The sequence below is a fragment of the Eleutherodactylus coqui genome, chromosome 2 (assembly GCF_035609145.1).
Source record: "Eleutherodactylus coqui strain aEleCoq1 chromosome 2, aEleCoq1.hap1, whole genome shotgun sequence".
Taxonomy (NCBI): Eukaryota; Metazoa; Chordata; class Amphibia; order Anura; family Eleutherodactylidae; genus Eleutherodactylus; species Eleutherodactylus coqui.
The window spans coordinates 276,292,951-276,310,711 of NC_089838.1; the positions used below are offsets into that span (position 1 = coordinate 276,292,951).

The window sequence follows — 17,761 nt, forward strand, 5'->3', positions numbered from 1 at the left end:
ATATATTCTTCACACATAATAAGAAATATGGAAATACAAATCGTTATTTTTCTACCAGTATTACCGAGCATATAAGTTATTATTCAGCACAGGAAGAGTTACCAACCTCAGTGGGAACTTCCTCAGAACTTGGTCCTGTCGTTATAATGGGTACAGATTTTCACTACATTGTAATTTGCAGCTGCCACTGTTATAATTTGTTTGAAACACTTCAGTGAAAATAAGCTCTTGGCATAAGAAGGTGATGGCCAGAAGGACAAGTCATGAAAGCAGACGCAAGTTCGGCTGCATAAATTTTGGGAAGAAAGTAAAGGTGCTTAAAAAGGGCAAAACTAATAGACAATCTCCTAATATGCCTGGGGCAAAATAATTTCAGCTAGCCAACCATATACCAATGTACGGTTCAAGGAGCACAAGCTGTAGCATTATGTTAAAGGCTGGGTTTTAATCATTTTGTAACAAAACGCTAAAAGGAATGTGTTGTCATGAAAGGTCACTTACTCTTTAGCCATTCAATTAGTAACAAAATATCTTAAAAAGATAATCAAACTTTACAACAGATCTCAGAGTATCTTAAACTTCCAACATCCTAACAGGGTATATAAAAAAAAAAGAAAAAAAAAATATATATATATATACACACACAATGTAACAAGTGAAGAAAACAAAAAGGAAGAATTCTGTCATAATACTAACTGCATCAACTATTTTACTATTCTTCACATATCAGTGGGTCATTTAAAAAAAAAAAAATCATCAGGGCGGGCACTCAGGGAGGAGTCAAGGCAGGTACAAGTAAATACATCTGTATTGGGCAGTTTGTCACATAAGATTATGCCCTCACCTTACAAATTAGCATCCCCCCCACCCCTCAGAAACAATGCCACCTTTATTAAAGGGTTCGCTCACCACAAAGTTTCATCACCACATAGAATAAGTGATACATGTTTGATCGCTAGACGTCTGGCCGCTGTGACCCATAGGGATCATGAGACTGGAGCGTTGGTGCACATGGGTGGCCACCACTCCTTTCACTTCAGTCTCAGGCAGACAGATGAGCTCATTGCTCAGCTCTTCTTAGACATTCAATGAAGTGGTGGTCACACATGTGCCCCCAATACCCCGGGTTAGGAAGTGCACCGGTCTCAATCCTTGGGGTTTCAAGCAATTGGCTCTGCAGCTATCAAATAGTCATCATCTGTCCTGTAGATAGGTGATGAATGTTTCTGCTGGGATAACCCTTTTAATGCTCTCTCTCTAGTACTGCAGCATAGCCCCATCCACATGACTAGGACTAATACAAAACTCCGTCTACAGACAAGAGCAGCGCAATTTGGCAGATTTTGTTTTAGAAATATTGGCAGTTCACAGTGTAATCAGGCACCAGACCGGGGGGGGGGGGGGGGTGGGAGTTTTCCGACAGTTGCGCTTGTATGGATCAAATACTCCTTTATTGATGCATATTCAAAAAAGGAAACGGCATGAGACTAATGACAAATATAAATTGCTTACGCATTTTGAATCCGAATGACTTCTATAACAGCGAGGCTTTTTGGATCCTCCGTTCAGGCACCCGTTACCCAGTGGGAATGAATCACAGAAACGCCTTGTTATATTTCTATTAATAATAATGTTAGAACACTGTGTGAGGATCATAATATATGGCAGTAGCGTAGAAGCTGTAGGCAGTGTCAGGTGTGATGCAGCATGTATGATACCTTTAAAGGCAAACAAGTATGTGATTGGCTAGTTTTTTTTCTAAGTGTTAAGCAACGTGCTTTCTGTATCCGGGAACAAGAATCTTCTAGAGTCTAAACGCATAAGCATTCCATATTTTCTTGGCTGTCTCATGCCATTTTCTTTTTTGACCATGCACCAATAAGGGTTTGTTCACACGCAGCCGATTTGATGAAGATTTGGTTATGGATCTGCAAAAGATCCACGGCAAATTGGCTATGTGTAAATGTAACCATAAAAGAGTATTCTCCTTATACAAGCAGGAAGTTGCAAAACCGCGGCTACAGATTTTGGAGCACCTTCGCCGCCTGCTTTTCCGCTGTGGCCATCTCTCCCCATAGAGAGGTCACTGCGGGGGAAAAAGAAAAAAAAAAAAAAGAATTGACATGCTGCATATTTCATTTCCATGCCGCATGGCCGTTTCCGCATGTTTTTTCTGCAACGGATTGGCTACAGCGCGTGAACAAGATTTTTGCAAAACCTCGTCCACTTTGCAGGCAAATCCTGGGATTAGGAGCCGCGTGCGGACAATCTGCACAGAAATACTGCAGCAAATCCGCCCGTGTGTACCTAGCCTAATCGATCCTCTACCTTTCCCAAACCGCTTTTGCTATTATTAATTATAAAAGCATTCCTGAATAGTAGAGGTTTAAAAATTTTCAGTACCGCAATTAAATGGAGCAAGGTGGTACAGTGGGCATACCGGGTCGTCTCTGCTTGCTGCATGTCTTGCACAAAGGGCTACCCCTCTGACATAGATGACGACGTAGGCGTCATCCATGCACTGCGCTGAAGTCTTGTGCCTGTGCCGTGCACTCGTAGAAAAACTATCCTACCAATTTTCAAACATCTACTATTCCGGTCAGCTTTTACAATGATTGATAGCAAAAGCAGTGTGGGAAAGGTAGGTGATCACAATTGTAGAGCTGCTATTCATTTAGGCCCCCGACACATGGGCGGATTTGCATCACGGAATCTGGAGCGGACGTCTGCCACCAGATTCTGCGGCAATTATCTCCCATAGCATGCTATGGCAATACACAATTTCATGTCAATTAACAGAAATCAATTGCGATTTTCTGATCGCGGAGAAGAAATCACAGCATGCTGCGATTTTGTGCGGGCTCTGCACGAACGGCTTCCATTGAAGTCAATGGAAGCAGTCTGTCCTGCGACCCTTCTGCGGTAATGTCGCGGGAGCCGTGTCCTCGCCTAGTGACAGCGCGGCCTATTCTGTGCAGTGTGCACCGACCGGCACATCTGCAGACTAGAATATTAGACGCTGGACAGGTACACGGGGGTCACGGGCCGGGCACAGGGCATGCGGAATCCAACCTGTCCGTGTGCTGGGCCTACTGTGATAAAAACTGGTAACAGGTTCCCTTTATAATGATGTATTACCACTACCTAGAAGAAAGTACAAGAACAGAGATGTTGCATTGATCATGAGAGGAAGCTCACCATGCTAACCAGTTTAACTGCACTAGAAAGACTATGGAAAGTTCACCTATCTCTTCTCAAAACGGCTCTGAGGGTCTGAGATGGTCTTAGAAGTCATTCATGAATTCCCACTTCTATTGAACACTATTCCATCTTTTTTTTAATTCTGTTTCAATCCCAAGTGAAAAAAAAACAAGCAGAGAAAAATACGTGTGCGGCAGATCTGCCTGTCTCTAACACTTCTGATAAGAAACCAGCATATCAGCGAATTCCTGGGTCTTTATATTATGGCCCATTTACACGGGACAATTATCATTCAGAATCCCGTGTAAGCACATGCAGAGACCGAACAAAACTCGTTCAGTTTCTGCATGCAACACGTGAGCGAGCATTGCTCGGACAAGCTGTCGGCCATCGTTTGTTCCGGCAGCTGGTCCTGTCTAAAAGGACCATTACTCCCCATATCCTAGCAGAGGCTTGTCCATCTGTAAGATCTTTAAGGCTTGCGGGTGAACATCTTAACATAAAAAGAAAAAAAAATCTCCAAAAGGCAGGAAACATTTACTGCAAACGACTGTGTCAAATATTGCACTGCACAACTAAATAACTTCCGCAGAATGGAATTTGGCTGGTGCAATTTAAACAGAAAGTATAAAAGAAAAACCGCAGGACAAATTGCTGCCCTTTCAAAATAGTTGTATAAAAAAAAAGGAAGAAAAAACTAATTAAAAGACAGGGGCTCCTGCTTTGAATATTAGGAGACTCCTCACAGACTTACAGTGTATGGCAGAAGAGCTTACATTCTGGCCATGAGGGATACATTCCGTACACGTCTGCAGCACACTGCGGTAGGAGTCCATCCTACATAGTACAGACCTTGTCAGCAAAACAGACATGAGAGGTAAAGAAAAACAAACAAAACAGGAAAATGTTCCCTTTCCAACAATTACATATTGAACTCTTCTTGTAGATAGTTGCCCTCTTAGGTGTCTGGACTTTCCACTTGTCCTTCTGACTCCGCTCGTTTCTCAGGGGATGTGTACAAGAAGTTGCAGCAGATGTAGAGAGGAAACACAAGTAGGCGACTGTCCAGGTTCATCACTACCTGTTCCTATAGGAGGAGTTAATAGGGACAAAAGACACCATCAATAAAAAATAATTGATGTCAGAACAAACTAAGGCCGAACGCCCACGAAGGGATTATCGCTGTGGAATTCGCGGCTAGGCGCCTGCCACGAGTTCCGCAGCAATGTCCGTCCATAGCATGCCATGTTCTCCCATGACGATGAGCAGAAATCAACTGCGATTTTCCGCTTGCAGGGAAGAAGAATCGCAACATGCTCTATTTTGTGTGGAAAGTCCCACGGACGGTTTCCATTGCAGTCAATTGAAATTGCCGCAGATCCGTGTTATCGCTGGCAGCGGCATACCTAGCACTGCGCATGCACTCTGGAGTGACAGACTGAGACACTCGCCGCGGATCCAGACAGGTGAGTATCGGGACTCTAGCCGGCACCAGGTCGGATTCCTCTACGAGATTTCGCAGTCTGAATCCGTCCCGGCCGTGGGCATGAGGCCTTAGTGTGATAAGATGTACTGATCCAATGCTATCCAATAGATTATATGAATATTTTGTACACACATTAAAATGTATATCATTTGAATAAACGTCTGACTGACCGTGGAGATACTATTTTATGCCGGTGGTGGTCCATGCCCTGAGATGACCACAGATTGCCAGAGGAGCCAGCTGCTCATAATTAAGCACTGCGCTCATTTGGCTCCCATCTTCACGATACAGTACTATACGTAGCTCATCAACTTACCTTGAAGGAGAACTGAAAAGAAATGTTGATGGGAGCCAAAGCGGCACAGTGCTCAACTTCATGATTGTTTCCTCATTTTAGTGACTGGTGAATCTTCAGTAATATAGTATAGCTTAGTATAATAAAAAGACAGCTCATTCTCCACACAAGTTTGTCTGCCAGGCTAAAAGCACAGACAGAGCCCATGATCGGCATCACATCAAATTGAGATATTCAGACAAAACCTTATAAGGTCCCTTATATGGGTCCAATAGAATGAGAGCCACTTCCTTCTCCATCAACCAAAGAGGCTCTCACTCTAGAGCGCCCATCACATCAATCAAAATCATTGGATTGCCTAGTGAGATGCTGCAGGACAACAGTAGCAAGGAGTGCTGGGTGTCCGTGCAGATAACTGCAGATCTGGCTGGAGGCTGATAAATAGGGAAGCATGTCTGAACAAGACAATCCCTTTAAAAAGGTCACAGCTGGACGGTCACTTTAAGAAAATGCAAAGACCCACTCATACAAATATTTTATACATATCCAACAAGAGGATGGTGTGGTGGCTACTTCAACTTGCTCTGTCCCAGGTTCAACCTTGACTTTAAAAGCAAGACTACGGTTGCAGCTCTAGCTGCAATACAGCCCAAGACAGAGACTTTAAGAGCAAGGACACATCTATTTTGGGGTTTCTGAAGGCAGCAAACCGTAATCTAATATTTTTACATTGTGCTTGTGTGTAAACCTCTGCTTGTATGTGAGCTTTAGGTCAAGTATGTTGTTACCCCTTACGGACCAAGCGCAATAAATATACGGTACTTGGTCCCGGGGCTTTAATCCCCGTCGATAGCGAAAATACGGCACAGGATTCAAGCTTATGCTGCTGCAATCAAGCAGGAGCAGGTCAGGTTGTCAGCTGTTAGTCACAGCTGAGGACCCAGAGGAAAAGCGTTTAACCGCTGCTGCCTTTTCCTTTCCCGGGTACATAGCGCTCAATGAGCACCAAGTACTAAGAAGTGAAAGTGGAAGGTGTTTCTTCCACTATGCGACCTAGTGATCACATGACTACCGGGAGCCTCCCTGGCACAGCAGAGCTGCAGAGTCCTAACAGACCCTGATCAGCTCTGTTATGACTCCCACAGGTCTTATTTGATGTCATGGGGGTCATAGATGTTGAAAAAAAAAAAAAATTTACAAAAATAAGTAAAAAAATTAAAAATGCAAATAAAATTTGCAGTATAAAATAAAAAAAAATACACATAAGAAAATGACCCACCACTGACGCCAACCAAAACAGTCACTATATGTAACCTGTAATCCTAAACTATACAAATTATATATCAAAATGACCGGAAAAAAAAATTGAGGAACTCATTCCTATACCTTATTTTAGCGCAAATATACTAAATTAAAAGAGACTCTAAATATTTAAAAAAAAATCTTTTCAACGTTTTTACTCCCCATAAAACTAAAAAGGCAAAAAAAAAGTGTAAGTGAAAAAAAAAAAAAAAAATATGAAAAAGTAGCTCTATATGTGGTGGGAAACAAAAAAGATACATGAAGGTGGACATTGCAGATGGCTGACAGCCATCACTAGGTTGTCTGCTTTCAGGAAACATACAGGGTTTAGAGGTGCACTTACTTTCCAAGGTGTGTAATTTCTGTATTTTTGATTCAGGTAACCCTGCGGACACCTATGTATCGTTCATCGTCATTCAAAGTCACTCAAATAAAAAAGTTACAGACACTGAGGAATTACCGTCTGATTTCATCTCATAATTTACGTTTTATTAGTAAATCTCAAAAGCGTAAAAATGACCCTGGCTACCGGGAGGTGCGAAATGTCCAAAAACCTCAGTTGTTAAAAGCTCTGCTGATACTATGGTTTCTGATGCTCCAGGATCATTTCTCTTAAAGGGGTTGTCCCGCGAAAGCAAGTGGGGTTATACACTTCTGTATGGCCACATTAATGCACTTTGTAATATACATCGTGCCTTAAATATGAGCCATACAGAAGTTATTCACTTACCTGTTCCATTGCTAGCGTCCCCGTCGCCATGGTGTCGTCTAATTTCAGCATCTAATCGCCCGATTAGATGCGCTTGCGCAGTCCGGTCTTCTCCCTGGTGAATGGGGCCGCTCGTGCCGGAGATCTGGTCCTCGTAGCTCCGCCCCGTCACGTGTGCCGATTACAGCCAATCAGGAGTCTGGAATCGGCAATGGACCGCACAGAGCCCACGGTGCACCATGGGAGAAGACCCGCGGTGCATCGTGGGTGAAGATCCCGGCGGCCATCTTACTAAGGTAAGGAAGAAGTCGCGGCAGCACGGGGATTCGGGTAAGTACTAAACATTTTTTTTTTTTAACACATGCATTGGGTTTGTCTCGCGCCGAATGGGGGGCCTATTGAATTTAAAAAAAAACCGTTTCGGCGCGGGACAACCCCTTTAACTCTTTAACTGCCAAATTAAGGAAAACAATAGTTTTCATCATTCGGGGGAGCAGAATAAATGGATTTCAAAAAGTCGAATATGAAAGCAATTCGATATCATTTACACAAATGCATCCCCCCCAACCCACACAGCTAAAGCCCCACTATCTGTGCTAATGAGATATTTCACAGATGCATAAATCAATAATGATAACATCTTTACCTGCGTGTGACTGTGCCTAGTGCTGATTGATGATAGACAGACTGCAAGCAGAGATTGTGCATGCAAAGAAAGTCAACACAAATGCCCTATTAACAATGTCAGACCCCGCTCCACACTTATTTACAGCCTGGCCTCCTTAGAACTGGATACTGTACACACCGGATACCATACATACATGATACTATACATACCTGATCTTTTTCAAGGCTGAGGATCTGATAGCCGCTAGTTCGATTGCAGATGACCTTACCATTTGTATCAAACGACACCAAACGTAACCTGTGAATACAGCAGACATCCATGAGACTTCATCATACATGTGAAGCCCAAGCTTTTCTTTGCGTTCCTTCACACGTGATATTTTGTAGCATGCGACAACCCAATACAAAAACCTTGTGGTTCCGGCGATATGCAAGTCACTCCTGAGGTTTTGTAGCCCATGTTTCCCTATGGAGCCTTCTCTGTTGCATCGCATGAAAACACGGTTTTAGTGCGGCGCGATGCAACTTTGACAGTAGGAAATGCAACTGTCTAAGCTATAAATGAAAGCCCTAACTGCAGGGAAAAAATAAAAAAAATACACATGCATCACCTTACAAGCGCTCTCCGATGCCACAGCACATTCTTCCCGGGTCCCGGCACTTTTTCTCTTAATCAACTTCTGGCCGAGGATTGAAAAATCCCCGCCTTCTGGAAGCACTGGCTGCGATTGGTTAAAACTTAGCCAATCACAGTCAGCGCTTGATGAATGGCTGTGGTTATACCAATCAAAGCCAATCACAGCCAGCACATGATGAATGGCTAAGCATCAGGAGGCGGTGATTCCTCCAGCACTTCCAGGAGGCGGTGATTTTTTTTAATCCCCAGCCAGAAGATGATGAAGAGAAACAATGTCGGGACCCGGAGAGAAGCTGCAGCAGTGCCCTGGACAGCGCAGGAGAGGTGATGTATACTTATTTTTTTCTTTAGCTATGGCTTATTTTCGGGGTAGGGCTTATATTTCAAGCGCGCCCAAAGTCGCCATGTAGCCTTAGCCTAAATGTGGAGAAACAAGAAGGTGTTAACATTTGCCGATAGATATTTTAGTGTGAAATTACACAATAGTATTAGGTCATGAGAATTGGCGCTGGCGATTAGGATATGTCAGCAATAAAGTCAACTGCCAGTATATCCAGTCAGAACTAAAGCATCCCATGACAAGCCATAAAGCAAGGAGTGAATCCACATACGGCTCCCAAGCCATTGGTTGGGGTTCAGGGCTGTGGAAGCTTTCACATTGGGCATCACAAGGACTGCTGGGAGAACAGCTTAAAGAGAACTGGTCATCACCTATAAGCACCATAAACTAAGTTTATAGGCTTATAGAACAGGGCTCGAGTCCAGTAATGTGTATTTTACTTGTCTTTAACCCAGGAAATTAGCAGTCTGTCCATGCCTTGGAGTCATCACTACAGTGTGTACACACCCGTACGAAGCAGTGGATACATGAACATAGATGCACAGACCAAGCACTGGTTTGCAGGGTCAACAGCGAGGGAATGGAGGTGTAAAAAGCTTAGCCCTGGAATTCATGGCCCCTATCCTTTGAGCACAAAAACTTAGTTTATGGTTCTTACAGGCTCTCTTCAAAACTGGTTGTCTCAATTACATCTCTCATAGAATCATAGAATGATAGAGTTGGAAGGGACCTCCAGGGTCATCGAGGTCCAACCACCTGCTCAGTGCAGGATTTACTAAATCATCCCAGACAGATATTTATCCAGCCTTTGGTTGAAGACTTCCATTGAAGGAGAACTAACCACCTCCTGTGGTAACCTGTTCCACTCATTGATCACCCTCACTGTCAGAAAGTTTTTTCTAATATCTAATCTGTGTCTCCTCCCTTTCAGTTTCATCCAATTGCTTCTAGTCTTTCCTTGTGCAAATGAGAATAGAGCTGATCCCTCTGCACTGTGACAACCCTTCAGATATTTGTAGACAGCTATTAAGTCTCCTCCCAGCCTTCTTTTTTGCAAGCTAAACATTCCCAGATTCTTTAACCATTCCTCATAAAACATGATTTGAAGATCTTGGTAGCGCTTCTCTGAACTTCCTCCAGTTTGTCGATGTCTTTTTAAAGTGGGGTGCCCAGAACTGGACACAGTATTCCAGATGAGTCATGACTAAGGAAGAGTACAGGGGGATAATTACTGCACGTGATCTAGACTCTATGCTTCTCTTAACCCCTTAACGACCGGGCCATAGTCTTTTTACGTCCTGCCCAAGTGGGCTTTATTCTCTGAGGACGTAAAAACATGCGTCCTACGGAGAATAAAGCCCCGTGGGCTCTGGATGTGACAGCTCCATGCTGTCGGTGCCCGCAGGTAGCTGACAGCATGGAGCTGTCATCCCGGGCTGCGGGGGGTCTCCCCCCCCCCCCCCGCCGGCATTGCGATCGGCGCTATCCAACAGATAGCGCCGATCGCAATAAAGTAAATAAAAGTGCCTAAAAAGTTAAAGTTTCAGCTGCCCTGATGGATCGGATCCATCAGGGCAGCTGAAATTACTCACCCGGGTCCGCCGCACTGCTCCCCACTCCCCCGGGCCCCGAAGCCAGTCTTCTGCGCATGCACGCCAGGCGGCATTACGTCAGCCACATGCGCGGAAGGCCCAGAGCCGCGGGAGATTTAAAATCTCCCGGCTCCGGTAGGTAGCCGGGAGGCCCCGGTACCGCGATCGCCGTTATCCAATGGATAACGGCGATCGCAGAATAGTGCAAAAAAAAAAGTTTTAAAAAAAGTAAAGTTTCACCTCCCCTCATGGATCGGATCCATGAGGGGAGGTGAAAATACTCACCTCAGGTCCACCGATGTCCCCAGTGTTCCGGGACCCGAAGTCCCCCTCTGCGTATGTCAATCATCGGGCGCGTGCACAGAGGGGCTCGAGCCCCGGGAAATTCAAAATCCCTCTGCTCCTGGCTGCCATGTGTAGCCAGGAACAGAGGGATGTCACCGGGGACATGATCACTGTTATCCAATGGATGACAGTGATCATGTAAAGTTAAAAAAAGTGTAAAAAAAGTAAAAAAAAAAAAAAAAGTTTAAAAAGGCGTACGTTTCATCTCCCCTCACGGATCATATCCGTAAGGGAGGATGAAAGTACGTACAAAAGGCCCCCAGATTTATCCGCGGACCTTACCCCAGCTTCTGCACACACGCCCGTCGCCAAAATGGCGGATGCACACGCAAAAGCTGTGGATTGCCAGGATAATTGAAATTCTCCCTGCTCCTGGCTACAAAACTGAGCCAAGAGCCTGGAGATTTCACGGGGAGCCGCGGTGGGCGGTTCCTGATCACGTGTTCACCGTTATTCAATGGATAATGGCGATCACGTAAAAGTTTTAAAAAAAAAATTTGAAGTTTCATCTCCCCTCACTGATGCGATCGGTGAGAGGAGATGAAACTTTTTACCAGAGGCCTCCGTATTTGCACCCCGACGCGATCTTCCTCCGTGAACTTTCCCGGATTCTGCATATGCGACCGCCGGCAAAACACCGGACACATGCGCAGGAGTCGGGGAGCCAAGGAAATTTAAAATCTCCTTGCTCTTGGCGACCAATGGTCGCCGAGAGCCTGGAGCAGTGACGAGTGGCCTTGTGAGCGGTCCCTGGTCACATAATAAAAAAGTAGCGCTCTAACATAGGTCGGTCTCACATGACCGGATAGGAATTACGGATTCCGCATGCGTCTGATCCGCGGTATTACGCAGATCAATCGCATTGGATTACACAATTCCGCTTACATCAGCGGGTTGGAATTGTGTAATCCATTCGCAGAAAAGAGAATGCAGCAGGTTCTATTTTACCGCGGATAGCCGCAACATAGAGCCCATTGTGCTCCATGGTCATGGATATACCCGCAGCCCATACGCAACAACGTTGTGTACGGGCTGTGGGTACCCGCGTCATCGCTAAGCGATGGTGCAGGAAATACAAACAAAAAAAAGGTGTACTGCGCATGACCGCCCCTGTAAGTACGCAGTTATGCGCAGTACATTACGCGGCCGTACGCAGGGTCACAGCCGGGCTTCACAGATGGGATCCGCTGCGGGAAAGCTGATTCCGCCTACGGCTGCATGAGCCCGGCGTTATTCAGACCGCTACCTGTAATACGTATTTTACAAGAAGCCCTCTTTACGCTTGCCTTCATGCAGTTCCAGGAGCACCTTGTTCAGCGTCTTCTGTGTGAGACCGCCGCACCTCATCAAGCTTACAGAGACTCAAGGAACGCCACTTTTTACACCCCATACCCGCCACTGGGGTCAAGAAATGACCCCCAAAAAGCATGAGAGGAGGGGGGGATACCCGGTTTTATTGCCCCATGGGCCCATTCCAACCAGCCTCCGTAATTACCCCGTCTTCGGAAATACCACACAGTTCACATTATTACTTTTATCTAAGACTTGCGAGCGCCGAAAAGGGCGCGGAGCGTGTGGGGGAGGGGGGGGGGGATTTTAGGGAGTCAATTTTTATTCCGTACAAATAAGCAATGGGGCCTGGAATTTATTCAGTTGTGCCCTGAAATCCAACGGGTGTTCCCTCCTTTATAGGCCTTGTCATGGGTCCTGTAAGTAAATTAGGGTCACAATGGGTAGGTTTCTGAACTCAGGACAAACAGGGGTATCTATTTGGGCGTGAATGTCTTCATTCCTATGTGTGCTGTACAAAAAAACAGTTTTTAAATTTAAAAAATTGCCAAAAAAATTGAAAATCGTTACTTTTTCCTTCTGCTTTGCTTAGATTCATTCAAATACTGTGGGGTCAAAATACGCAGTACACCACTAGATGAATTTGTTAATGGGTCTAGTTTTCAAAATGGGGTCATTTGAGGGGGTTCTTTATAGTTTTGGCCGCTCAATGGCTCTATAAGTGGGCAATGGGGCCTGGAATTTATTCAATTGTACCCTGAAATCCAACGGGTATTCCTTTCATTGTAGGCCTAGCCATGTGTCCTGTAAGTCTATTAGGGCCACAATGGGTATGTTTCTGAACACGGGACAAACAGGGGTATCCATTTTGGGGTGAAAGTCTTCATTTATATGTGTGCTGTACAAAAAAAACTGTTTTTAAATTGACGCAATAGCCCAAAAATGAAAATTGTAATTTGTTCTTAAGGTTTGGCTTAGATCTATTCAAAAATTGTAGGGTTAAAATACACAATACACCCCTAGATAAATTCGGTAAGGGGTCTAGTTTTCAAAATGGGGTAATTTGTGGGGGTTCTCTATGGTTTTGGGCGCTCAAGAACTCTACAAGTGGGCAATGGGGCCTAAAAGGACTTCAAGCAAAATCTATGTTCTGAAAGCCACCGATTACTCCTTTCATTTTGGGCCCCGTTGTGCATGCGGACATAATATTAGGGCCAAAATGGGAATGTTTCTGAAAACAGCACAAACAGGGGTATCCATTTTGGGGTGCAAGTCTTCATTCATATGTGTGCTGTACAAAAAAAAAGCTGTTTATAAAATGACAGAATTGCCAAAAAAACGAAAATCACAATTTTTTCCTTTTGCTTGGCTTGAATTCATTCAAAAACTGTGGGGTCAAAATATGCAATACACCCCGAGATAAATTCCTTAATGGGTCTAGTTTTCAAAATGGGGTCATTTGTGGGGGTTTTCCATGGTTTTGGGCGCTCAAGAACTCTACATGTGTGCTATGGGGTCTAAAAGGACTTCAAGCAAAATTTCTGTTTTGAAAGACACTGACTACTCCTTTCACTTTGGGCTCCGTTGTGGACTCGGTATATAACATTAGGGACACAATGGGTATATTTATGAACACGGGAGAAACGGGTATCCATTTTGGGGTGTAAATCCTCATTTTCGTCTAAACTATAGGAAAAAATATATATGTCTTTAAAATGATAGATTTGCAAAAATATGAAATTTTACTTTTTCTCCTCTAAATTCAATTCACTCCTGAAATAAAAACTGTGGGGTCAAAATACTCATGACACCCCTCAGTGAATACACTAAGGGGTGTAGTTTTTAAAATGGGGTCATTTGTGGGGGTATCTATTATTCTGACACTCATGAGCCTTTCCAATCTTGGCTTGGTGTAGGAAAACAAAGTGTTCCTCAAAATGCTAAAAAGTAATGTTAAATTTGTACGTCTCCTAAATGGTTAAAAAAAACACGAAAGTTTTTCGAATGTGCGCCCAAAATAAAGTAAACAGGTGGAAATATAAATATTAGCAAAAATTTCTATATTATGTTCGCACATATTTAAGATATTGCAGTTGGAAATGTGAAAAAAATGACAATTTTTTCAAAATTTTCCCAATTTTGGCGCTTTTAATAAATAAACAAATTCTATCGGTCTATTTTTTCTGCCTAAATGAAGTACAACATGTGGCGAAAAAACAATGTCAGAATCGCTTGGATATGCAAAACCTTTCTGGTGTTTTTCCATGTTAAAGTGACACGTCAGATTTGCAAAATTTGGCCTGGTCATTAAGGCGCAAACAGGCTTGGTCACTAAGGGGTTAATACATCCCAGAATTGTGTTTGCCTTTTTGGCTGCTGCATTACATTGTTGACTCATATTCAGTCTATGATGTATTAGTATACCCAAGTCTTTTTCACATGTGCTGCTGCTTAGCCCACTTCCTCCTATTCTGTATGTGCTTTTTCATTTTTCTTGCCCAGATGTAGGACTTTGCATTTCTCCTTGTTAAATACCATTCTGTTAGTCACTGCCCACTGTTCAAGCTTTTCTAGATCTTTCTGAATATTCTCTCTCTTCCCTATTGTTAGCTATCCCTCATAGCTTTGTGTTGTCGGCAAACTTGATAAGTTTCCCATCAATTCCCTCCTCCAGATCATTTATAAAAATCTTGAACACTGAGCCTAGGCAGAGCTTTGTGGTTCCCCACTTGAGACATTCTTCCAATTGGATGAGCAGCCATTTATCACCACTTTTTGAATACGATCCCTCAGCCAGTTGTGAATCCACCTAACTGTTGCCTTGTCAATCCCATATTTGGTCATTTTTTGAATAAGTATGGTATGAGATACTTTGTCAAATGCTTTACTAAAGTCAAGATATACTATATCCATCGCATTTCCCTGATCAATCCAGTTGGTGATTCTGTCATAGAAGGAAATTAGATTAGTCTGGCATGATGTGTTTGTTACACACCCATGCTGGCTCTGGTTAATTACTGCATTTTCATCCAAGTACTTGCATATATGCGGTTTAATCATTTGTTCAAAGATCTTTCCCGGTATAGAAGTCAGACTCACAGGCCTGTAGTTTCCTGGATCTACCTTCTTCCCTTTTTTGAAGATAGGGACAACATTTGCCCTTCTCCAATCTTCTGGGACTTCTCCTGTTCTCCGGGAATTTTCAAAGATTACAGCAAGTTGTTCAGCAATTACCTCTGCTGCTTCTTTTAGTATCCTAGGATGTAATTCATCTGGACCTTGAGACTTGAATTAATTTGAGTTATCTAAGTGTTCCCTCACTATCTCTCGGCTTATAGATAGCCTGCATTCTTTTATTGCACCAACAGCACAGGGAAAAATCAGTTGATGTTACATCTGCTTTCTGAGAGAAAACAGATACAAAATAGGAATAGTTTGGTTTTCTCAACATCATTCTTAACCCTTTCCAATCCAATTTGTATCCTGGTTTTCCTAGGGGGCTTACTCTTTTTCTGCCGTTATACAACAGCGCTATCTGCTGGCTAAAGCCAGTACTGCATGAGGTGACACGTTGGATAGGCTCCGACAGCAGAGAGGCTGGCAATACACAGTAAGAGAACCCCGACGGATGTCTTCCAACATCGGAGCTGTACAGCCTTAAATCATAATGTCTTCAGACGTCAGACAGTGGATTGGAAAGGGTTAACCAATTCACCATTTTCATCTTGTAAGCATCCAATATCATGTTTGACTTTTGACACACACCCAAAATCCTTTTTTTATTGCTTTTGGCTTCATTTGCAAGCCTAAATTCATTATTAGCTTTAGCTTTTAACTTATTATATTCTTCTTTAGATATTCCCCCCTCTTTCTATTTGATAAACATATTTTTCTTTGTTTTTAACATGTGTGCAAGTTCTGTGTTCATCCATCCTGGATTAGCCGCCAGCCTACCACAGAGGCTGGTGCTGCTACCTTCTCTCGTTCTTATTGCTTTCTAGGGGGGAATCTCTGGGGGATATTTAACCCTTTGAATGCTAGCATCGTCTACCTCTCCTTTACCTTTACAACTTCCGCTACCATTTAATTTTTGTCGAGCAGTTTAAGGATGTTGTTTACTGACTTTTTGACGTCCAGATATGGAATTTGGTTCCTGATGACGCTACTCTAACTGTAGCAGAAACGCGTCGAACCGCGTAATTTTTCTTAAGAAGTGACGTCCTAAGACTATTCCATATAATTGATGGATTATCTTTCCTCTCCTTATTTTGGATTGGAAGTAATCAATTTTGGAATTTTTTCTAAGTTATCAATGGTCTATTCTCCATCAGATATAGCCACATGGGAAGTTATCTATATATAGTGGACTAGATCTGGGAGGAGTGGATCTTCTCTTTTCTGCTGAGATTACCCTGAAGTCTCTATTGAAGTGCAATTTAGAGGGATTTATGTATACCTCTGTGCACTAAACTAGGCAGGGGTAACGTGTGAAGTTCCAAAAATTCTGAACCCAATCACCGAGTTAACCCCTCGATTAGAGGGCTACGGAGACTTCTCGAGGTTGTTGGTGTTCTGAGAAACTTCTGAACGTACTAGCTAGTTTGACCCTTTGAGTAAAAGGTTATAGCTACACTACATAATTCTGTAGCAAATCACTGATTGTTTTGAACCTTCTATGGTCTACTCCTTTTAAAGCTGTATAGCTTTAAATTCTCTATCCCGAAATACGGCCATTCCGTCATCTCTGGGAATTTTGTTTAAGGAGTACTCTCTCTTAGCTATAGGTGTGTCCTATTTGAGACTTGTTCATCAAGTGCTTTTTTTATAAAGATTCAATAAAAGTTATATTTTAGTTCTGAACCCTACAGTGACAAATTCAGTTTGACCATCTGGTGTTCCTCCTGCTCCAGTGATTTCTTGGTCACTTTAAATGCTTCCCATTCTTCCTTCTCAATTAGATCACAAAGAAACAAATTCTTAAAAAGAAAACATTTTAAACAATGCTCCTATGTCTAGATATTCCGGTTACATGCTTGCTATGGCGCCCTCACTGTTTATTGTTTGTTTATTCCCCAACTTGGTTACATGTTGTCCATGAGGACTACAACCTTATATCATAAATCAACACTTTAAAAGTAAACGAAAAAAAAACTACCCAAAATAAAATAAAAGTCTCTTTGGACCACGGAAATGTTAAGAATTTCGTAAAAAAAAGCAATTCTCTAATATGTCAACCAAAAGATGGAGAGAACAGCATGATTTGTCTGCTAGAAAGAGGTTTTAACCCTTCTCTTCTGTCAGCACAGTGCTGTTCTTGTCAGCATACTCCATTCTGACGGTTTGGTTGTCAGGCAGAACATCCCTAGCAACTAGACTCAACTTACTTACATCTTTATTGCATTAAGGACGCAGTTTCCCAGCCTCCTCCCCACTTTCAAAAAAAATCATAAAACTCTATTTCTGTCAACGTAGCTGTCGGTGGGCTTGTTTTTTGCAGAATCCGTTGTATTTTTCAATTGTACTTTACTTAAAAGCTTTAGTAGATTGAAAGACAAAAATCATACCCCATTTTCCCATCTTTGGGGATGTTTTTATGGTGTACAAATTGCAGCAAAAATTAAAACTATTTTGTGGTCACTACAATCATGGCAATACCAAATTTATATAGCTTTTTGGGCTTACTGCTTCTAAAAAATAAAATATTTAAAAAATATATTTTCTGCCGCCATCTTTGGACCACCAGAACTTTATATTTTCTATCTTTTAATCAATGGAGTTTGTGACAGGGCTCATAACTTTTGTGGGACAGTCTGTGGTTTCTATCATCTCCATCTTGTATCAGTTCATATGGACTTCTTTTTTTGGGAAGGGGAAGGGGGGGAGATAGCAATACAAGAAAAAAAAAGTGCAACTCTTTTTTGTTCTTTTTCCTCTGAC

The 17,761-nt window shown here is 42.8% G+C and overlaps 1 protein-coding gene across 1 annotated transcript in view; it reads right to left on the reverse strand.

Moving 5' to 3' along the window:
* Window positions 1–425: 425 nt before the first annotated feature.
* Window positions 426–17,761, reverse strand: part of GMCL1 (germ cell-less 1, spermatogenesis associated) — a 115,014-nt gene continuing 97,678 nt past the window's right edge. The window contains exons 14-15 of the mRNA XM_066593038.1: window positions 7,831–7,918; window positions 426–4,288 (exon numbers count right to left, since the gene is read on the reverse strand). Coding sequence (XP_066449135.1) covers window positions 4,160–4,288; window positions 7,831–7,918 — 217 coding nt within the window. The 3' untranslated portion in view covers window positions 426–4,159. The remainder of the gene's footprint in view (window positions 4,289–7,830; window positions 7,919–17,761) is intronic.